The sequence below is a fragment of the Gymnoscopelus braueri genome (assembly GCF_963280865.1).
Source record: "Gymnoscopelus braueri genome assembly, chromosome: 6".
NCBI classification, from domain to species: domain Eukaryota; kingdom Metazoa; phylum Chordata; class Actinopteri; order Myctophiformes; family Myctophidae; genus Gymnoscopelus; species Gymnoscopelus braueri.
The window spans coordinates 22154044-22172805 of record NC_137607.1 but is presented as its reverse complement, the minus strand read 5'-3'; the positions used below and the strand labels follow the sequence as shown (position 1 = coordinate 22172805).

At 40.8% G+C, this 18762-nt stretch overlaps 2 protein-coding genes across 3 annotated transcripts; both read left to right on the top strand.

Annotated features, from left to right (window-relative positions):
• Positions 1–108: 108 nt before the first annotated feature.
• fam32a (family with sequence similarity 32 member A) lies at positions 109–4904 on the top strand. Its single transcript, XM_080430837.1, has 4 exons — positions 109–229; positions 2276–2426; positions 4284–4337; positions 4592–4904. The coding sequence occupies exons 1-4, from the start codon at positions 156–158 to the stop codon at positions 4658–4660; spliced, it is 348 nt and encodes a 115-aa protein (XP_080286963.1). The 5' UTR covers positions 109–155; the 3' UTR covers positions 4661–4904.
• A 1664-nt stretch (positions 4905–6568) lies between these two features.
• On the top strand, positions 6569–18344 carry hdgfl2 (HDGF like 2). Of its 2 annotated transcripts, none has more exons than XM_080430053.1 (16): positions 6569–6831; positions 8439–8515; positions 9334–9475; positions 9626–9850; positions 11668–11790; positions 11955–12035; positions 12179–12389; positions 12710–12794; positions 14123–14408; positions 14505–14638; positions 14744–14811; positions 15626–15696; positions 15806–15907; positions 16469–16625; positions 16741–16855; positions 17055–18344. In XM_080430053.1, the coding sequence occupies exons 1-16, from the start codon at positions 6751–6753 to the stop codon at positions 17149–17151; spliced, it is 2055 nt and encodes a 684-aa protein (XP_080286179.1). In that variant the 5' UTR covers positions 6569–6750; the 3' UTR covers positions 17152–18344. The 2 variants fall into 2 exon arrangements, with proteins under 2 accessions (XP_080286179.1, XP_080286180.1); XM_080430054.1 differs by having other exon boundaries at positions 6570–6822.
• Positions 18345–18762: the final 418 nt, after the last annotated feature.

The following is an 18762-nucleotide window of genomic DNA, read 5'->3' as shown; positions in this document are numbered from 1 at the left end:
TTTCATAGACCTGGTTGCTTATTTCTCTCACAAAATCCGGCAACACTTGTTTTGGACCGTTCAGCCCGCAGGGTGGCAGTAGAGAGCTTTAGGAGACAACAACAATAATAAAGGAGAAGAAGAGGTTCTCTCTTTTTCCTTCGACGCCAGGAACAATGTCTGAATATGATGCGGTCCAGAAAGGTGCCTTAAAGTTAAAAGGAGCTGGAGACATTTCTGCTGGGAAAAAGTACGTTTTGTCTGTCTGTTGGTGACACTGTATTGAAGAAGTCCATTGGTCTCTTTGGTAAAATGACTGTCTGCTAGGTGGTCTGTCTTGAGACACGTCGATGGGAGCTAACATTAGCCATCTTGCTAAGAAGAAAACAACACTGTCTCGCTCTCAGGTCAACAAACGTAGAAACTAATCTAACAACAGTGGTGGAAAGTAATTAATTACATTTACTGAAGTACTGTACTTACGTACAATTTTGAGGTATTTAAAAGAAAACTTTACTGGTGTATTTCCAGTTTTCAGTACCTTTTACTTGTACTCCACTACGTCTCGGAGGCAAATATTGTACTTTTACTCCACTACAATTATTTGAAAACTTTAGTTACTTGTTGTAGATTTTGATTATTATAACAAAACATACATTAACCACTTAAGCCCTGTATACATTTCGGCCATTTGAAATGAGCAGATGCAACGCATTGTGAGCTTGTGGATCTGCTATTTTCAAAAGATTTTTATATTTCATATTTGAAAACTTGTGATATGGGACATTCTACATAAGGAGTACTTTCTACTTTTGGTACTTAAAGGGCCAGACCACTTTGGGAGAGCTTTGGGTTGTGTAGTTACCTTGCCATGATGTAACTCCAAAGGTGGACAAGAAATAATTGCAGGAAACAGGAAGTTAACATTTTATAGAAAAATAAACAGTACTGGGTTTGGTGTTACATCATGGCAAGGTAACTACACAACCCAAACCTCTACCAAAGTGGTCTTGCCCTTTAAAGTACATTTTGATACCAATACTTATGTACTTTTACTCAAGTCAATTTTGAATTCCGGACTTTTACTTGTAACAGAGTATTTCTACATTGAAGTATTGATACTTTTACTTAGTACTTATACGTTTTCCACCACTGGTCTTGGATATCTATCAGGTGAACTTGATGGGCTTGTGCCCCGAAAAGGTTGCCCATGCCCACCCCTGCTCGCATTATTATTATATATTATTCTTATTTTACAGAATAGCAGTCCAATGTAATTAATCTGTGATGTCATATTGTCATTCTTTGTTAGGTTGTATCATTAAATTGTTGACTTATGTGTGTATTATTCCAATTAGCAGCCTGTAAAAGTAAGACATAGCCTTAGCCCTAGAATGTCTGTGATCTTACATACATTTCATGTATTCCAAATACACAGTCATAGATCACCCTGGCCGACGTGCTGTGTAGTCACGATCTGCGCGGCCGTAAAAGTGCTCTAAACTCCGTCTGTACTCACCCAATAATTAATTCCTAAGACTTGGAGTCAGATATTGTCCTCTAGTTTCATATCCATTTGAAAGTTCTGCCAGAAAACGTTTGTTTAGTCAAATATCTCCACTTTTCCACGAGCTGCACACGGACTACTTTCTGTACGGGCGAGGGGCACGACTTGAGTGAAGGACCGAATTGACCCAATTGTGTGTCCCAAACATTTGTGCGTCCCAAAGGAAGTTTAGATATATTCAGTCCTGCACTCATTCCGGGCCCCTCGCCCGTACAGAAAGTCGTCCGTGTGCAGCTCGTGGAAAAGTGGAGATATTTGACTAAACACACGTTTTCTGGCGGAACTTTCAAATGGATATGAAACTAGAGGACAATATCTGACTCCAAGTCTTAGGAATTAATTATTGGGTGAGTACAGACGGAGTTTAGAGCACTTTAATGGCCGCGCAGATCGTGACTACAGAGCGCGTCGGCCAGGGTGATCTATGACTGTGTATTTGGAATACATGAAATGTATGTAAGATCACAGACATTCAAGGGCTAGACATAGCCTGTAAAAGTAAGACATAAAAGTAAGGTGGTTCGCACAAGGTGTTCTTGTTGTCAGCATTGGAAAATGACTGAGGCCTTGTGCTGTAAAAAGTAGTGTGTGTAGAGAGAGAGAGAGAGAGAGGGAAGGTATGCAATGATTTGGAATCGAGCTCAGGTCCTTAAGTTGTGGCTCAAGTAGCATTCTACTCACAGTGCAATACAAATGCTACTCTCATCACTAACATGTTTTTTGTTACAGGAAGAAAAGGAAGGATAAAGAGAGGAAGCAGCGTTTGGAGCAACAGGTCTTGAGCAACGACCAAAATGATGGAGAGGATAAAAACAATAAAAAACCTGTTGACAAAAGGACTCCTGCGCAAATAGCTTTTGACAAGATGGCAGAAAAGAGAGTAAGTCAGAGGGTTTTTCAAGTTTATTGTTACATGATATTGTGTATGGGTACATAAAAGTACAATTATTTTGTTCTGGTGGTTCCTCAGAAATTGTAGCAGCAATAATAATAATAAAGACACAAACAACAACAGGAAAAAAATAATACAATAATATTAATATAAAATAAAATTATGAATATGGATTGCAGCTGCATTCGGAAAAAGAACAGTTTGACCAAGGAACATAATTGTTGTAGTGCTAATGTTCCATTCATGGCTGTCTACTTTGTGTCTGAAATGGTGCAGCAGTGCTGAAATGTTTACCCCAGCCCAGGCAAAGGACCACAGTGGAAATTAGTGCTCCTGTGGGCTGTATTCTTTAACCACTGTCAAACTGGTGTGTGGTGTCCCTATTTTAGGCAGGTGATTATATGCTAAATCTAATTTTAAAAAAATAGCAGAGCTTGAAGATTGCCTATTATCACTCTCAATTAAGTGGTTAATGCATCCCAGGTGATGATCCATTATATGACCCAAAAATACAGATTTTATTATAGCTAGCTACCTGACCGTGATAAAATAATATGATGTTAATATTTGGAGTTGGAAACCAAACCTCTACCAAAGTGTAATTTTGCTTTAAGGCCGTATAGCCTAGAAATATATTTTGTGATTTGTGTGGAATATCATGCCTTACATAGGCTACAACATTCTAAGGAAATGGTTCTGAGCCAGACATGATGCAGGAAGGTTTTTCAAAGTATTATCAACTATTCAAAAGATCAGCTTATCAAAATGTGATAATTAATGATACATTTATCCATATAGTGTTTGGTGACTAGCTTGCCAGAGTGTCTTGAAATAATGCTCAAGTAAATGTCATGTGTAAGATGAAGTATTAACAGTAGAAAAAAAACAACTTCAGAACTACGAAATCTTTTGAGCAAGGCCTCCAATTTTATGTTAAATATTATGCAGTTAACAAAAGGAGAAGGTCCGCACACCGTCTTGATGCTCCCAACATGATTTAATAACAGAGCAGTCAGAAAAAAGGTATACTGAGCTGAGTGAGGAGACGGGTACATGAAGAGACAATAGTGGGCAGAGTTCACAAATCACTGAACGAAGACACCCGGGGACAACGCCCCAATTTGGAATTGGAATTCACAGTCCATGTCAGAGTCAACAACAGATACATAGATCAGCCATTATTATTCCTATGTGGCCATCAGGGGAAATGTTTTATACATATCAAGTGTCCATACCCCATTCATAAAAATGCAATATTAAAAAGACAGGACAAGTTCAATGTTACAGGAATGGTTTGATGTCGAACTCCTCGTTCAGACCATGAGGAGCCATAGAATTGAGATAATGAATATAAAACATTTCTCGTTGTAATATGATGTTATATTATGCAGTTAACTTGTCAATAACCCAACCATGAAGCTTTGATGAATGTTAACCTACATCTGTTGACCAACATCTGTTTACAGAGGTTAACAGTAACGTGACTCCTGACAGGCAATATTGCTCAAAAGTTAAGCTGTGTTGACAAACTTGCAGTTAACAGTGATAATGGGGAGTATACTGGCAGATGTCTTGGGTGTTCAGTTCTCATTGAAATTACTGTTACTCTTTTAAGTCTGATTTATACTTTGTCGCAGGCCGAAAGTAGCCGCGTCTTATCGTGTCACGAGTATAAATCAAGCATTACTGTATTCAGATGCTGTAGCTGGTGGCTGTAATGGCTACCCATCAAATCATATTTATTGACTAAATATAACATCCCCTATTTCATTGATATTGGTATCATCCTTTCTTTTATAAGATGTGTTCTAATATTAAATTACTTTCCTCTTTTATCTCTTTCAGAAAATGGAGAGGATTTTGAACAAGGCATCAAAAACACACAAACGCAGAGTTGAGGTAAGAAAGTTTTAAATAAAAAATTCATACAAAAAATATCAAATGATATTAAAGAACAGATTAGTTAATTCAAGCATTTTGGAAATGGGAGGTTATTTTTACAAGTAAAATATTTGGAAGACCAAAAGATATATAAGTTTATTGAAAATATTAAATATGTTCTCAACTCATGATAGTATAATGGTTATACAATATGATAGTGTTTCAGGAATGAAATATCGGTAATAAGTAGTACATATATTTTTTGCTTGCAGGATTTCAATCGCCACCTGGACACTCTGACCGAGCATTATGATATTCCCAAGGTCAGCTGGACCAAATAAAAAGGATCAATGGCTGTTTACTTTTGTTTTTAATTTTTTTTTTTAGGAATTGATCTGGAATTTGCAGATGTCCCTGTAATACCAGAATTGTCTTCTTTTTTTCGGTGGGAAAAAAGCCCTTGTACATTCATAGTTTCATTTAATAGCTGTTTTGCTTTTATGATGTGGTTATCTGTGCAGTGACACTTCAACAGTGATTTCTCCAGTTCTTGGTGTGTCATTATTAAAGATTGAATTAATAGTTTTTCTTGTCTATGTCTGTGTCTTTCTGTATCACCATTCACAATCTCAATGTACACAAAGGTTAAATGATGTGAATTTATCATGGAGTATTGTTAAGTTTGCATGTGAGGGTTATTCATTTGTACCTAGGTACTATAAACAAAGAAAAAAATATATAAAATAAATATACACAATATTCATTAGACTATATTTACTGTTTCATCCTGTAATAGTAAAACATACTGGCAAATCACAAATACAAATGCTATTGGAAACATGCGCATGGTATTTGAATGTTAATATCTGTTGACAAATTTGTAGTTTACACATTGTATAAAATTGTGTTGCAGATTTAAACGTTTTCATAGATAAGTGGTGTGTGAATTAATGTTTGTTGTTTATTTCACTTAAACCCTCAAAATGTAGTAATGTTGACTGTTGGCTCTGTACTTGATCTGCTCTCTTTTTTTCCCCTCTACACGAAACCCTTTCCCAAAAATAGAAAGATCAGGAGGCGTTGGAGCTTGTATTGTAGATCTGCTATTTTCGGCTAATGTTCCCCTCAGAATAGGAATTCTCGGGTTGAAGTGGTTAATGTAAAAAAAAAAAAAAAAAAAGGTTCCTATCACACAAAGATTTGGTGGCCCCACTAGGGGTCCCGGAACCCCTGTTGCAGACCCCTGTCTAGACCAATAAAGACGCTTAGTGGGACCTGGAACGCATTTCCTCTCTCCTAATTGAGTCAAGTTTCCTGCAACAATGCTCAATATCCGGGCCTGCTGCAGGTCTGCTGCCGAAGGCCATGTACATGTCAAATTAAAGGTTTATACTAAAAACCTTTAACCTTCATCATATACTATACATTTTATAGTACATACTGCTACACAGTGGCCGTTGGGGCTTTTTTTCTCTTCCTTTTTTGTCTACTTATTGGCTGATTGATATATGTCCTTTAATTATCTAAATGTGTAGATATTCCAAACATGCAATGTCAAATTGGCATTGTAAAATCTTTTACATTGTAAATTCACCTATAACTATGTAATTCACCCTTATGAAAGAGCCATTTATAGTTTGCTCTAGCACTACATGTGAGAATATTTTGTTGTAGCCTAGTGGCATAAATAATATTCAGCGTTATTAACTCAACTAGTCTGATGGTTTCCCGGCTTAGAATAAAATAAATAAACCATTGGTTTTAAGCATAGCTTTTATTCTGAAGTTTGCCTATTATAATTTTACCGGAAAATAGTGTTGCCATGTCCGCTTATTATAAGCGACTTTGGGCTTGTAAATATTGCTAATTGCGGGTTGTGGTTTTTTGGGCTTGTTTCTAAAGTGTGGTTGCTTATTTAGGCTTGTTTCCCCCAAAAAAATGTTTTTCTTTATTTAAACCAGTGGTTCTCAAATATTTTCAGGAATTATTTTGTGCCAGGGAGCATTTCATTTGTGTTAGAATGTTTAAAAAAAATATTCCACATTTTATTGCAAGAGTTTTTGAAAATGGCAGATTTACACGCTCACAAGCTTGCAGATTGGCCATTTTCAATGTATACAATTTATAGGTTTAAAGTGCTCATAATGGCCTAGTGCCCTATTTGCTTATTTTGGGCTTGTTTTCCTAGACCTGGTTGATTACTTCTCTCGCACAACCTGGCAACACTGCCGGAAGAGTGTCCGTTCAGTTCACTCATTCACTACCGCCTGTTCTCGCGGTACCGTTGGTGCGACCACATTAGCTTGCATGCTAACCTCATCGTTTACAGGTTTCGTGTCGACCTGAAAACGAGCAGACGAGCGAGACACGGAAGAAAACCCACGCAACTGAAGAATCTGGAATAGTGCTGCAAAGAGGAGCCTCAGGAAGGATGCCACACAATTTCCAGGCCGGAGACCTGGTGTTCGCCAAAATGAAGGGATACCCCCACTGGCCAGCCAGGGTAAGCAAAGCAAGTACAGCAACGAACGCAGAGGGGAGAGAGAGGGGGGCGGTGGGAGAAACAAGTACAGCAACGAACGCAGAGGGGAGATGATGGGGGCGGTGGGAGAAACATCAACCAGGTCTAGGGAAAACAAGCCCAAAAGAAGCGACTACTATGGGCCACATCATGAGCTGCTGAGCACTTTAAACCCATATATATATATATATACATCGGCTATTTGAAAATAGCCGACCTACAAGCTCACAACACGTCTTGATGCCATGCTGTTGTGAGCTTGTAGATCTGCTATTTTCAAATGGATACAGGATTGGGTGGGCACTAGGGACATCTGGGCACCTTGGTGTAAAATTGGCAATTTAATTGTTGAATGTTTATGCGTTTTCTAATCATGTACTTTACCTAAAAACATTTTCCAAATATTTCATCTTTTTACATTTTGGACAAAATAGCGAGGTGCCCAGATGTCCCTAGTGCCCACCTATCCTGTTAACAAATCTTGTATGGGGGGGTCCTTGACATGAACATTTTTGAGAACCACTGGTTTAAACAACATTTAGGAAACAAGCCCAAATAAGCAACTAAACAAGCCCCCAAAAAACGCAACCAACCAATATTTACAATAAATTTTACAGAAAAACAAGCCCAAACTCGCTTATAATAAGTGGACATGGCAATACTGGGTGGCGGGCGACCTGCTCCTATGTATGGGACACTGGAGAGAGAGAAGGTTCTCTGTGTTTCCTTGGCTGATGTCTGTGGAGACCCCAGTCTCTCTGTGGAGACCCCAGTCTCTCAGTGGAGACCTCAGTCTCTCTGTGGAGACCCCAGTCTCTCAGTGGAGACCCCAGTCTCTCTGTGGAGACCCCAGTCTCTCAGTGGAGACCCCAGTCTCTCTGTGGAGACCCCAGTCTCTCAGTGGAGACCCCAGTCTCTCTGTGGAGACCCCAGTCTCTCTGTGGAGACCCCAGTCTCTCAGTGGAGACCCCAGTCTCTCTGTGGAGACCCCAGTCTCTCAGTGGAGACCCCAGTCTCTCAGTGTCTGTGGAGAGTGGAGACCCAGTCTCTCTGTGGAGACCCAGTCTCTCTGTGGAGAACCCAGTCTCTCTGTGGAGACCCAGTCTCCCTGTGGAGACCCAGTCTCTTTAGTGTCTGTGGAGACCCACAGTCTCTCAGCAGCCGCAGAACCTGCTTTAATGCTGCCATAAAGTGTAGCACCTTGTGATGTTAGGATGAAACGGTTCAGATAGCATGGTTTTGGGTGCGATGCTGCGTTAAAGCCACGACCCTATGTTACTTTAGAAATGACTTTTGGGGTTCTATTCTTTTCATTACAGGTTGACCCTTTTGTATGTTGAAAACGTGAACCTCAATGAATGTTGATGTGCTATTAGACGGTTTGTTGTGTTATATCACTGAACCAATAGATACATTAAACTTGCATTATCTTGCTTTGCTAGATATAAGTTGTATAACTTCCTGACATGATGTCTGATGCCCCAACTAATGTTGGTTGACAGAGTGTGTAGAGTAGACCATACATACATGAATGTGGTGTTCTGTTATTATTTATTTATTTGATCTCTCTCCCTGTTTCATATTCATTTCTGTATTAGATTGAAGATGTGGCGGATGGGGCAGTGAAACCTCCTCCGAATAAAATACCAATTTTCTTCTTTGGGACACATGAAACGTGAGTAGAGTACTATGCATGCTCATTAATGAAGGTATACTTGTGTAACTGCTATGCTGTGGCGGGTTTCATATGTTTTCTGGATGTGATCTCTTTAAATCTAGCATCACACACCATTTGAAAATAAGATGGGAGATGCAATTCAATTCAAAGGAGCTTTATTGGCACGAGAAGACATTTGTTTACATTGCCAAACCAAGTGTCAACATAAAACAATTTAAGAAAGAAAAAAATGGGGGAAGTATGTATAGTTAGACAGGGCACTGTAAACACAGCTATGTCTCATTGCAACGTTATATTTATTTACATGTTGGCATTGACAAGGCTATAAAGCTTTTTGAAACAAATCTTTCAGGAGTTTGCAGTCACTTTTGGGACAACTGGCAGCATTTTCCCCCAAACTATTTAAAATAGTATACAAAAAGCCTCAGATTTCAAATGTGTTTAAAGGTAGTAGCTCTGTTTATCTGTGCAGTAGGCCAGAGGTCCCCTCAGTACAGAGGGTTAGGGTGCAGGAAACACATAATGGTTAATAGTCCTTTAGGCGGTTGTATTCTCCAGATGCACTGTTCTGTCACATTCACTAGATGGCACAGTCTCTTTTCTCTCTCACACTAGGGTAAATCATGTAGGAGTAGTACTAGTTTTTTTTTGGTCATTACAAGCAACTTAATACAAAGCTTTCATTTGTTATCATTGAAAATGTGCTTGGCAATTATGAATAAATCAAGGTATTTACTTTCATAATCAGGGCTTGCCATTTACTTTGAATGGAAATTTTATTAATTGCACATTTTCTTTTCCAATTTTTTTCACAGTGCATTCCTTGCACCAAAGGACCTTTTTGCCTATGAGAAGTGCAGCGAGCGTTATGGGAAACCTAACAAAAGGAAGGGATTCAATGAAGGTTTATGGGAGATTCAGAACAATCCACATGCCTCCTACAGCGCCCCACCAGTAGTAAGTATTGTCATTATTTGGGGGGGGGGGGGGCAATTGTTACAATACAGAATATGACAGATATTGCATAGCACGGGGTTCTGCAACAAGGTAGGTTCAGTGGTTTTCAATTAAATACGAAAATTCATATTCATTTTGTGACATCCACAGCCAGCCAGCTCATCCGACAGTGAAGGAGGCAACAATGATGCAGGAGGAGGAGGAGGAGGAGGAGGAGGAAGTGATGAGGAGGAGGAGGATGATGATGAAGAAGCAGCCGTGGTACCTAAGAAAGCAAGTTCTGGAAGTGACGCAGATTCCGATTCCGGGAGTGAAGACGGGGGAAAAGGAGATGCGGTCCCTGCGGTGAAGCGGAAGCCACCAGCAGCCGCTAAGGTATTGTGAAGTGCAGTCATATCATCACAGTTTGTTATGGCGGTATCACAATCCACGTTATGGATCACAATGTTTTTTCATGTTGCTTTTCTAAGACATTTTGCAAGTTGTTGAACAGTAGAAACAGGTAATTTCTTAAAATGTACCTGCTACCTGCCCATCGACTGTAAGGAGTGGTGCAACGTAGGTGTGAGGGCCGGCCCGAACTCTAGATGTTCGAACCTCTAGTTCGAACGAAGTTGCTGATCACTGATTAAATTAAATGTAGAAAAGTGAAATTTCAGCTAAACATTAGGCCTACTATTTATCACTATGCTTATTAAGCGTGCCAACGTGTCGTCACCAGCAGAAGGGGCAAATCAACCTGGTTTTTACCCCTCAAAGATGTCCGCAGCTACCAAAAGACACTTGTTGACGCCCCCTTCAGGATTTTTGGCACGCTCTATACAGTATAATGGTTGGGTATACTGTCTGATTTCACTAGCTTGTACCCCAGCGAGAAAGGCCCTTCTGAGAAAATCTAGCCCTACAAGAAAACGATAACTTTAAGTATTTAAAATGCAAGTAGGAGAATAACTGAACCATTAGGACAGGACAAAGTTCTTTTTCATGGATGTTATTAACTACCACCAGTTTCAAAAGGTTGACCAAGCAGCCACTACAATAATAACATGGCATTTTAAACTTACCAATAAAAGTGCATAGTAAGTAAATTACATTTTCCTTGTTTTTGAGGTGCATTTTGGAAACATGATTCATGCAAATATACATGTATTTTTGTAAACAAAGGGATTCTACCGTTGCGCCTCAGCCTTAAACGGACAGTCCGGTGCGTCACAAGGGTAGGGACAATAGATGCAGAAGAGATCAACGCTGGAGCAACACAGACATTTTAAGCCTTTTATTGTTTAGGTGCTTCCACAGAGTCATGACTCTGAGGAAGGTCGAAAGACCGAAACGTCAGTAAATTTATACTTGCACCTAAACAATAAAAGGCTTAAAATGTCCGTGTTGCTCCAGCGTTGATCTCTTCTACATGTATTTTTGTCTTCTATCAATGGTGTGTTGATAAAACAGTTTTTATCTCAATTTCATGAAAATAATTTGGATACTGTTCTGTCCCGAAGTTTGCCATTAATGCTGTGTTTCTTAGGTTTTTAGACAAGGTCCTCTGTTGCTCGTCACTTGGAAATGTGTCTAATCTGTCTATGAATGCAATGCATGCATATGTTTACTAATATGTGCACACTGGTGCGGTGCAGTGAGACATGCAAAGGAATGCACAGAAGCAGGACTTCTGGAGAGAAACAGATGATCAAAGAACAAACTTATAAATTCTTAATATGTTCACACATTTGATCATAATCTGCCCCATATCTTCCAATTCTATACATTTCTATGTTATGAAATGCTTTTCGTGTGTTCCAATTCTGTCCATGTTTTCACAGAGTGATGCCAACATGCTGTGGAAAAAAAGGGAATTTGATTTAAAGGTTGACCTGGGCAATCTCAGACACTTACTGTATGATAAGAAAGCCAAGTTTGGAATTGTGTGTGAGTGCAGTCAGCACTGATAGAATGGACAATAGTGCTGTGGCACGATACATTCAATCTATCTGTGAAGGCAGATTGTGGAGATTCTTTTTAAAATCACACATGTTCTAAGTTTGTCATATCACACACGCCCCTAATGATTTTATAGACATGTACGGTATGCTTGAACAGGTTGTTGTGTTTCATTTCACTGCGAAAACTGCATCTTATGCGCAGTTGTCAATGATAATAATTTCACCCATTGACTGTCTCTTCCCCCTCAGCGGCCCCCTCCTGCAAAAAAAGCCCGGGCCTCATCCAGTGACCGGGATGGAGAGGAGAGTGGATCCCCCTCTGAACCAGAGCCCTCCCCTTCGGAGTCAGACTCTGGCAAGAACAGTGACAAGGTACACTTGTAGTACACTTACGCACCCTCATGCAAAGTGAACACTCAACTCACTTGATGGCAACATTGTAGTGTGTAGGAAACTAAATATACATGTAAGCAATACATTGTGGTTGCACTGCCTATGAGACATCACACTGTATCATTTTGTTGCTCCTAATAAAGGACTTTACTCCGGAGAAGAAAACTGTGGGAAGGGGTGGTAAAAAAACTGGAGGAACTGGAGGAAAAGGGGGAAAGAAGAAGGTAAGGCTATGTTATATCTTCACTGTCAACCAGCCTTTAAGGCATTGAATGTAGCACTGTAGTGCTAGCAAAGTAGTTTGGGTCCGTTTTGTCATGGTGGCGGTTTTTCTTCATTCCTGCTCCATTTCTCTGGGGTGTTGCAGAAAGCTACATCTGACTCGGACTCAGACTCTGCGTCTGCGTCAGAGAAGAAAGCAGCAGACAGTGACTCCGAGGACGAGAAGCCACGGCCAGCCCTGTCGGGTTCAGAATCTGGCTCCAAGTCTGGTTCCAAGTCTGGCTCCAAGTCTGGCTCCAAGTCTGACTCGGACTCAGATCCACCTCCACGGAAAGGCCCTCAGGCCCGCAAAAAAGGTCTGAGTTTGGGCATCCTGGTGGCTAATCCAGTTAGTGCATGTATCATATAAACCCAATCAGGAAGTCTTGGGTTTGAATCCAGGTCGTGAACTATTTCACCTCCTTGCTCTCCATCCCCTCTTTCTTGTCTCGCCACTATACTGTCTAATCAAGCAGAGGTACCCTTAAAATAAACGTATTAAATAGTCAGGGTCCCATACAAATTGTATTAAATGCTTTTTGGCCCCCAAGGCCATAGGGTGCTTACTGAAAGAAATATTCCTGCTTAGTCATGTCAATAACTTGTGTTTTGTGCCTTTCTTTTTGCCCACTCATAGAAAAGCCCCCACCAAAGCCTAGAGGACGGAAAGCAAAGCCTGCCCCAGCTAAACGAGCACCTTCATCTTCATCAGATAGCGACAGGTCAGGTTGCTACAGCTTGTCTGTTATCCTGATCACCCATACATTTTTATTAGAGGAAAGACATACTGCAAAGTTATTCCCTTGTTACTTTGTTAGTCCCCCCAGGATTCCGCAGAGACAAGGTCTTGATTCCGCAGAGAACAATCCTGATTCTGCGGAGAACAATCCTTGATTCCGTGGACATTAAAAAACAGCCTAAAATGACCAGCTATCAAGAACAAGAGATATTTTGTTTTAATAATCAAGTAAAATCCTTTATGAAATAGATACAATTAATTGTAATACCATTCTAAAACAAAGTGTAACCAAGTAATTGAGTCAATGTTACTGGTTATAAAATAATCAACACTTTTCTTTGTCCCTCTTCGGCAGATTTATATAAGTTCAGGCATTGTAAAGGTCGTAACACACGGCAAGCGGTTCACGCGGGACGTTACCGCTCGGATCAGCGGGCATCGCGCCGCGATCATTGTTGTTATGTCCTCCTTCGCGGTGCGGTGAAAACAAAAGCTCACCACAATCCAGCTCTTGCCGCCCGCGCGCGTGTGCACAAACGAGCACGCGCGCGAAGATTTCACGGGACTGCGCCCGCTCGCCTCACCGCCTCTCAACTTCTCCGCGTGTCCCAAATAATCGCCCGCCTCTCATTGAAAATGAATTACATAGGCGCTTTGGCCGCTTGCCGTGTGAAAGGACCTTTAGTGCAACAAAAACATGCACGAACACACACACACACACACACTCTCTCCACCTCCCCCCCACTCTCTCTCTCATTCACTCACTGCCACTCACTGCCTCTCATCTGTCTGTCCCTCTCACACACACACACACACACAAATCGCTCCTTTATGCCCGTCGCTTTCGATCAGAACTGCCGGTGTTATGACTAGAGAATTAGCTGTGAAAAGCCTGCCTTTAGACCCCGCCTTCCCCAAAACGTTATCCACACACACAATACCGCACATGCTCGCACGTTGCACACCATCCCCGTCTATCTGACCACAACCAGGATGAAAACCGCAACAATTCTCCGCCATTCTGCTTGTTTTCTGCACTGTGCCTTGTATTCCGCAGACGGAATCTGCGGTAATTTCCGCGATCGTGGTATTCTGGGGGGTCTACTTTGTACTTTGTGCTCTTTCTACCATGTCATTTAGAACTAGTTATTTCAGATCAGTCTTGCTTTGTCATGTGGAGTTTCTTTTTTTTAAACTTTTTTCAGTTAGCAGTCATTGGTTTCCTTATTTTGCCTTTATTTTTTATCATTGTACAAATGATGCTGTTGAATGGCAGCATAATGGTAGCCTGCTTTTCTTTCTTCTCTAAAGTGACAGTGAGCCTGACCGCATCAGTGATTGGAAGAAACGAGACGAAGAGCGCCGACGGGAGCTCGAAGAGAAGAGGAAGAGGGAGGAGGCGGAGGAGATCCGCAAGTTACGTGAAAGAGAGAAGGAGGAAGACGAGCAGAGGAAAAAGGATAAGGAGAAAGGTAAAAAAGACAGTGACAGTGACAACAGTTCAGATGAGAAAGAAAGCCCACTGAAGAAGTCCAAGAAACCCCCTCCAGCTCCAATCCCTGCACCCTCTGACTCAGATTCTGGACCCCAAGATGAGGTACAGGACCTAGATGGGGAAACAACACTCTTTGGGAAGGCAATGCTAACACTCCTATTAGTAATCACTGCAAATATTGTTTTTCCCTCCACATAGTCGAAAAAATCTTCCAAACGACCGGACAACCAGAAGAAGGGGAGAGTGAAGAAAGAGAAGGAGAGGAAAGACAGAAAGGAGAGAGATATGAAGGAGAAGAGAGCCCAGCGGTCAGAGGAGAAGTCCAGGGGGAGGTGAGTTGCACCCTGCTTGGACCTAAGGCTACAGCATTTAAACCTCATTAAGTTAACATCATTAAAAATGTATGCACACGGATCACTGAGCGCCTGCTTCCACAGGTCCAAGCCTGAAAAACCCAGACGCAAACCAGAGAGGCCTCCAGAAAAGAAAGTGGAGAAGAAAAAGGGTCTGTCTTCCATGCCGTCACACTCGATCACACAAAAACACATTGTCTATTCAGTTGAAAAATATCATAGCCTGGCTAGAAAATCATTTGCATTGGCTTATCCTGTGCAATGGATATTTTGCATATTTTAAAACAGAACAACGGTTGGGTCTCTGGTTTGAGGGCAGTAAATGTTCATCATCAGTGCAATTGATGGTTCACCACCTAGACTGAATTGGTCAGCAGCACAGAGACTAAACCTCAGAAAAATATACCACAATGGCATAATGTAGTTGTGTTTTCCATCATGTACATGACACTAACCCGTCACACTCTAAAACAGACTACTAAAGTGAATGTTACAGTATGACTTTGTAATATAAAATAACAATCGCTATTGAGATATCAGGCATAAATATTGAGCTATGAAATCTTGTCCATATCGTGGAGACCCAGCGTGCGCAAGCATGTGCACCCCCTCCATTAGCACCTAAGACTACGTGCAGTTACCTAGATATGGCTGTCATTTGTCAGACTTTGTCTGTGGAATATTGCTCACACAGAAACATCGGCCACATCAGAAATGGCACATCCAAATGCTTCACAGCACATATGGAAGATATTGTTAGCGACTGCATGGAACTCACAATATACTGCACTGGATTTGTATTGCCAAATAGTGCCAGTTTACTACCCTCAAACTAGAGGCCTTGGTCAGATTCACTGTAGGTAGTCAAAGGTCAGTGATATTCTTCCCATTTCCAGTCCATGTATATTTTCGTGTCATTGAAATGGAAAGTATGTATTGACAATTGTTTGATGCGTCCATGTATAGAGCCGTCGATAGAGGAGAAGTTACAGAAACTCCACACAGATATCAAATTTGCACTGAAGGTGGACAACCCAGTAAGTGACACAAAGAAAAACATGTCTTTCCATTGGATGTGTGTCAACAATTATGTACCATATTTTTTCCAATGAAATCCTAAACTGTTCTGTCCCATCCTTTTCGTAGGACATAGAGCGGTGTCTACAAGCCTTAGCAGAGCTCGAAGCTATACCGGTCACCAGCCAAATCCTGCATAAGAACGCTGATGTTATTGCCACTCTCAAAAAGGTGCATTGTCTACAATGAAACTAGTCTTTAACAGTGAACATAACAATGACCTGGGTAATTTTTTGGGATCGACTGTTTTCACAGCATGGCACCGAAAGGGCCAGTGGTCTAGAACTGTTTGTCTGTATGTTTTATGTATGTATGTTTGTAGTTATGGACAGTATGTTAATAACCAATTGCAGTGAATTACACAGCTGCTACGCCAATCACAGCTCAACTCGCACCGCTATGCTCACGTTAGCACAGTGGTGCGCTACTAGCAACTTGCAGATTGCCACAACTTGCAGAACTGCACACCTAGCAACTTGCCACGCTGACTCTGTGTAGTTTGTACGGGAATCTTGTTTGTCATTCAACCAGTGCTCTTGCCAACCCAAAACCTCCCAACCTTCATGCCATGCTAACTAAATCATGCAGTCAAAGCGACTGAAATGAACTGTTTGCTTCATTGAGACAGATCTGGGTATACTAACAGTACTAGTCATTGGTCATATATTTTGTTCCTCTTTGAAATCTCCTCTTCATAGTTAATTTAACTTGTATTCATTAATTATTATACAGATTCGGCGGTACAAAGCTAGCAATGCTGTCATGGAAAAGGCCAGTGACGTCTACAATAAGTTAAAACTCCGATTTGTTGGCAAGATGGAGACCCCAACCAAACCTAAAACAGAAGACAAGGGTCCACAGGATAATGGAAAGGAGGAAGAAAACACAGGTTAGGTTTCCATCATGCTGCTAACTGGTTTTCATACCACTTAAATGTGCATGTTGTGTACTCTCCTTTCTTGGTTAATGAATCTACCACTGTCTATTTTTTAAATTAATTTTAGACTCTGTTCCTGTGAATGGAGATTCGGAGGAGAAAAAAGATATGGAAGCAGAGGAGAGGCCAAAGTCCCCTGCTATGGAAGAGAATAATGAGCACATGAGTTCAAGCCCAAGCAGGTAAAAATCTTGTTTTCAAATCAAATATCTTCATTCACTGTATGCATAACTGCTGGGATAGAAATACAGGGCCATGTACACACACAAGGCCGTGGGCAAAAAAATGATCAACTGCATGTAATTTATTTCATGTCTTAATGTAAATCTGGCCCATTTAATACATGTAGTTGTAAGTGTATGCCCTCTCTTTCTGTGGTAGACCCAGCCCCGGGAGCCCTGCGGAACAGACACAGACCAATGAGGAGACAGACCACGGCTTCCCTGCCGAGACAGAACCGCCTTTAGTAGAGAGCTGAAGATCCCACAGAGAAGACTACAATGACTTAGTGCTTAAAGATGGTGGCCTCCTTGATTTCATGTCATTTTTGTCCTCATGATCCAACTTGCGTTGTAATGAACATCCAGCGTTTCCTACCTATTAAGCTAATGTTGACGTTTGGACATTTTGTACTGTAAGGATATCAAACCGGAAGGCCTCTGTGTTTAAACACTTTGGTCTGTTGTTTACCACAGAGAAGACGGAAAGCTCACCTATTTGATAGTACATGGCGCTGTGCGTACTCTTGTTTCTGAAATGTATTTTTTTCTTTTATATGACACTGCCCGTCCTGGATCGACACCTCTATCCCATTCTCCGCACTACCATGCTTTTTCTTCCCATATGACCTCTATCTTTGGGCTTTCATACCGTATGTACATTGAAAGATTCCATTTTTAGCACTTGTAAAGCCTGATTTATGCTCGTGCGCTGGTGTCGCACATCAAAAATAGCAAATATACAGTAGAAGCTCAGAACATGGTGCGGTGCTACACATTGTGAGCTTCTAGATCTGCTATTTTCCTTGCACGACACCCGCGCGCAACTAAATATAAATCGGGCATAACAGGAGTTTAGGCTGGGGCAGAATGGAGCCATGCTGTGAATGTTTAGCTTTGAAGATTTTGTGTAGTCGTACATCCGTTGGCTTTATCATTTTAACGAAGCCTACAGAACATCACTAAAGGCCTAATGTCTGTGTGTTTGGAACATTGAGAGAGTGGTACAATACTATTTGTGATTATTTTATGTTGTATACTTGTTTTTTATCTGGTCTTGCTTCCTATTAATCCAGTCTAAAATATTAAGCCATGGATTTATGTCACTTCTACTGTTTTACAACTGAGGTCCACCTACTTTTTTATAACCCATGTTTTCAGATATTTGCATCTATTTTTGACGTAACTAATAGATGCTGTGGAGTTACACGCTTTGCCTCTTCGTCTTCCCTTAGTGTCTGCTTTCACGATGCATTACTAAGTAGGAAAGTTGTACAGATTAAAAATGGTCCTCACTGCAGGTTGTGCAGGTTGGGCTATTCAGATCCAATGTAGCTGCAGCTCATTTTGACATTTGCCTCATGCATACAAACAGCAGTGTTTTTAGTGCTATGTAAATTGGTAAAACATTTGTATCGTTTAGTTGAGACTTGAATAAAAATCTCAGCATGAATTGAGTTGGTCCCACCTAATTTCTCATGTAAAGTATAATTGCATATTTAACACACAGATTCTTCTCATGAGCAGACGGGCAGATTTTTTATTTATTTTTCTTGCCTACCAATTACTGGTTATTTGATGCTAGTGCAGCCTCTTGTATTTATGTTTGTGAAATTTAGTTGATGTAACAATGCATGCAAATTAGTAAATGCTGATGATGGTATTAAATATTAGTCTGTTCATTACTCAACTTTAATAGAACAATAATTTAATGTGCCCACTATTTCAGTGATAGTGACTGCATAAATGGCCTTTGATTTAGAACAGTGGTTCTCAAAGTGGGGTCCAGGGACTCAGGGTTCCTTGAGGGGGTTCTAAATTGACCCTTGCAAGTCTGACTGACAGTGTACAAATGGATCCAAATGGACCCG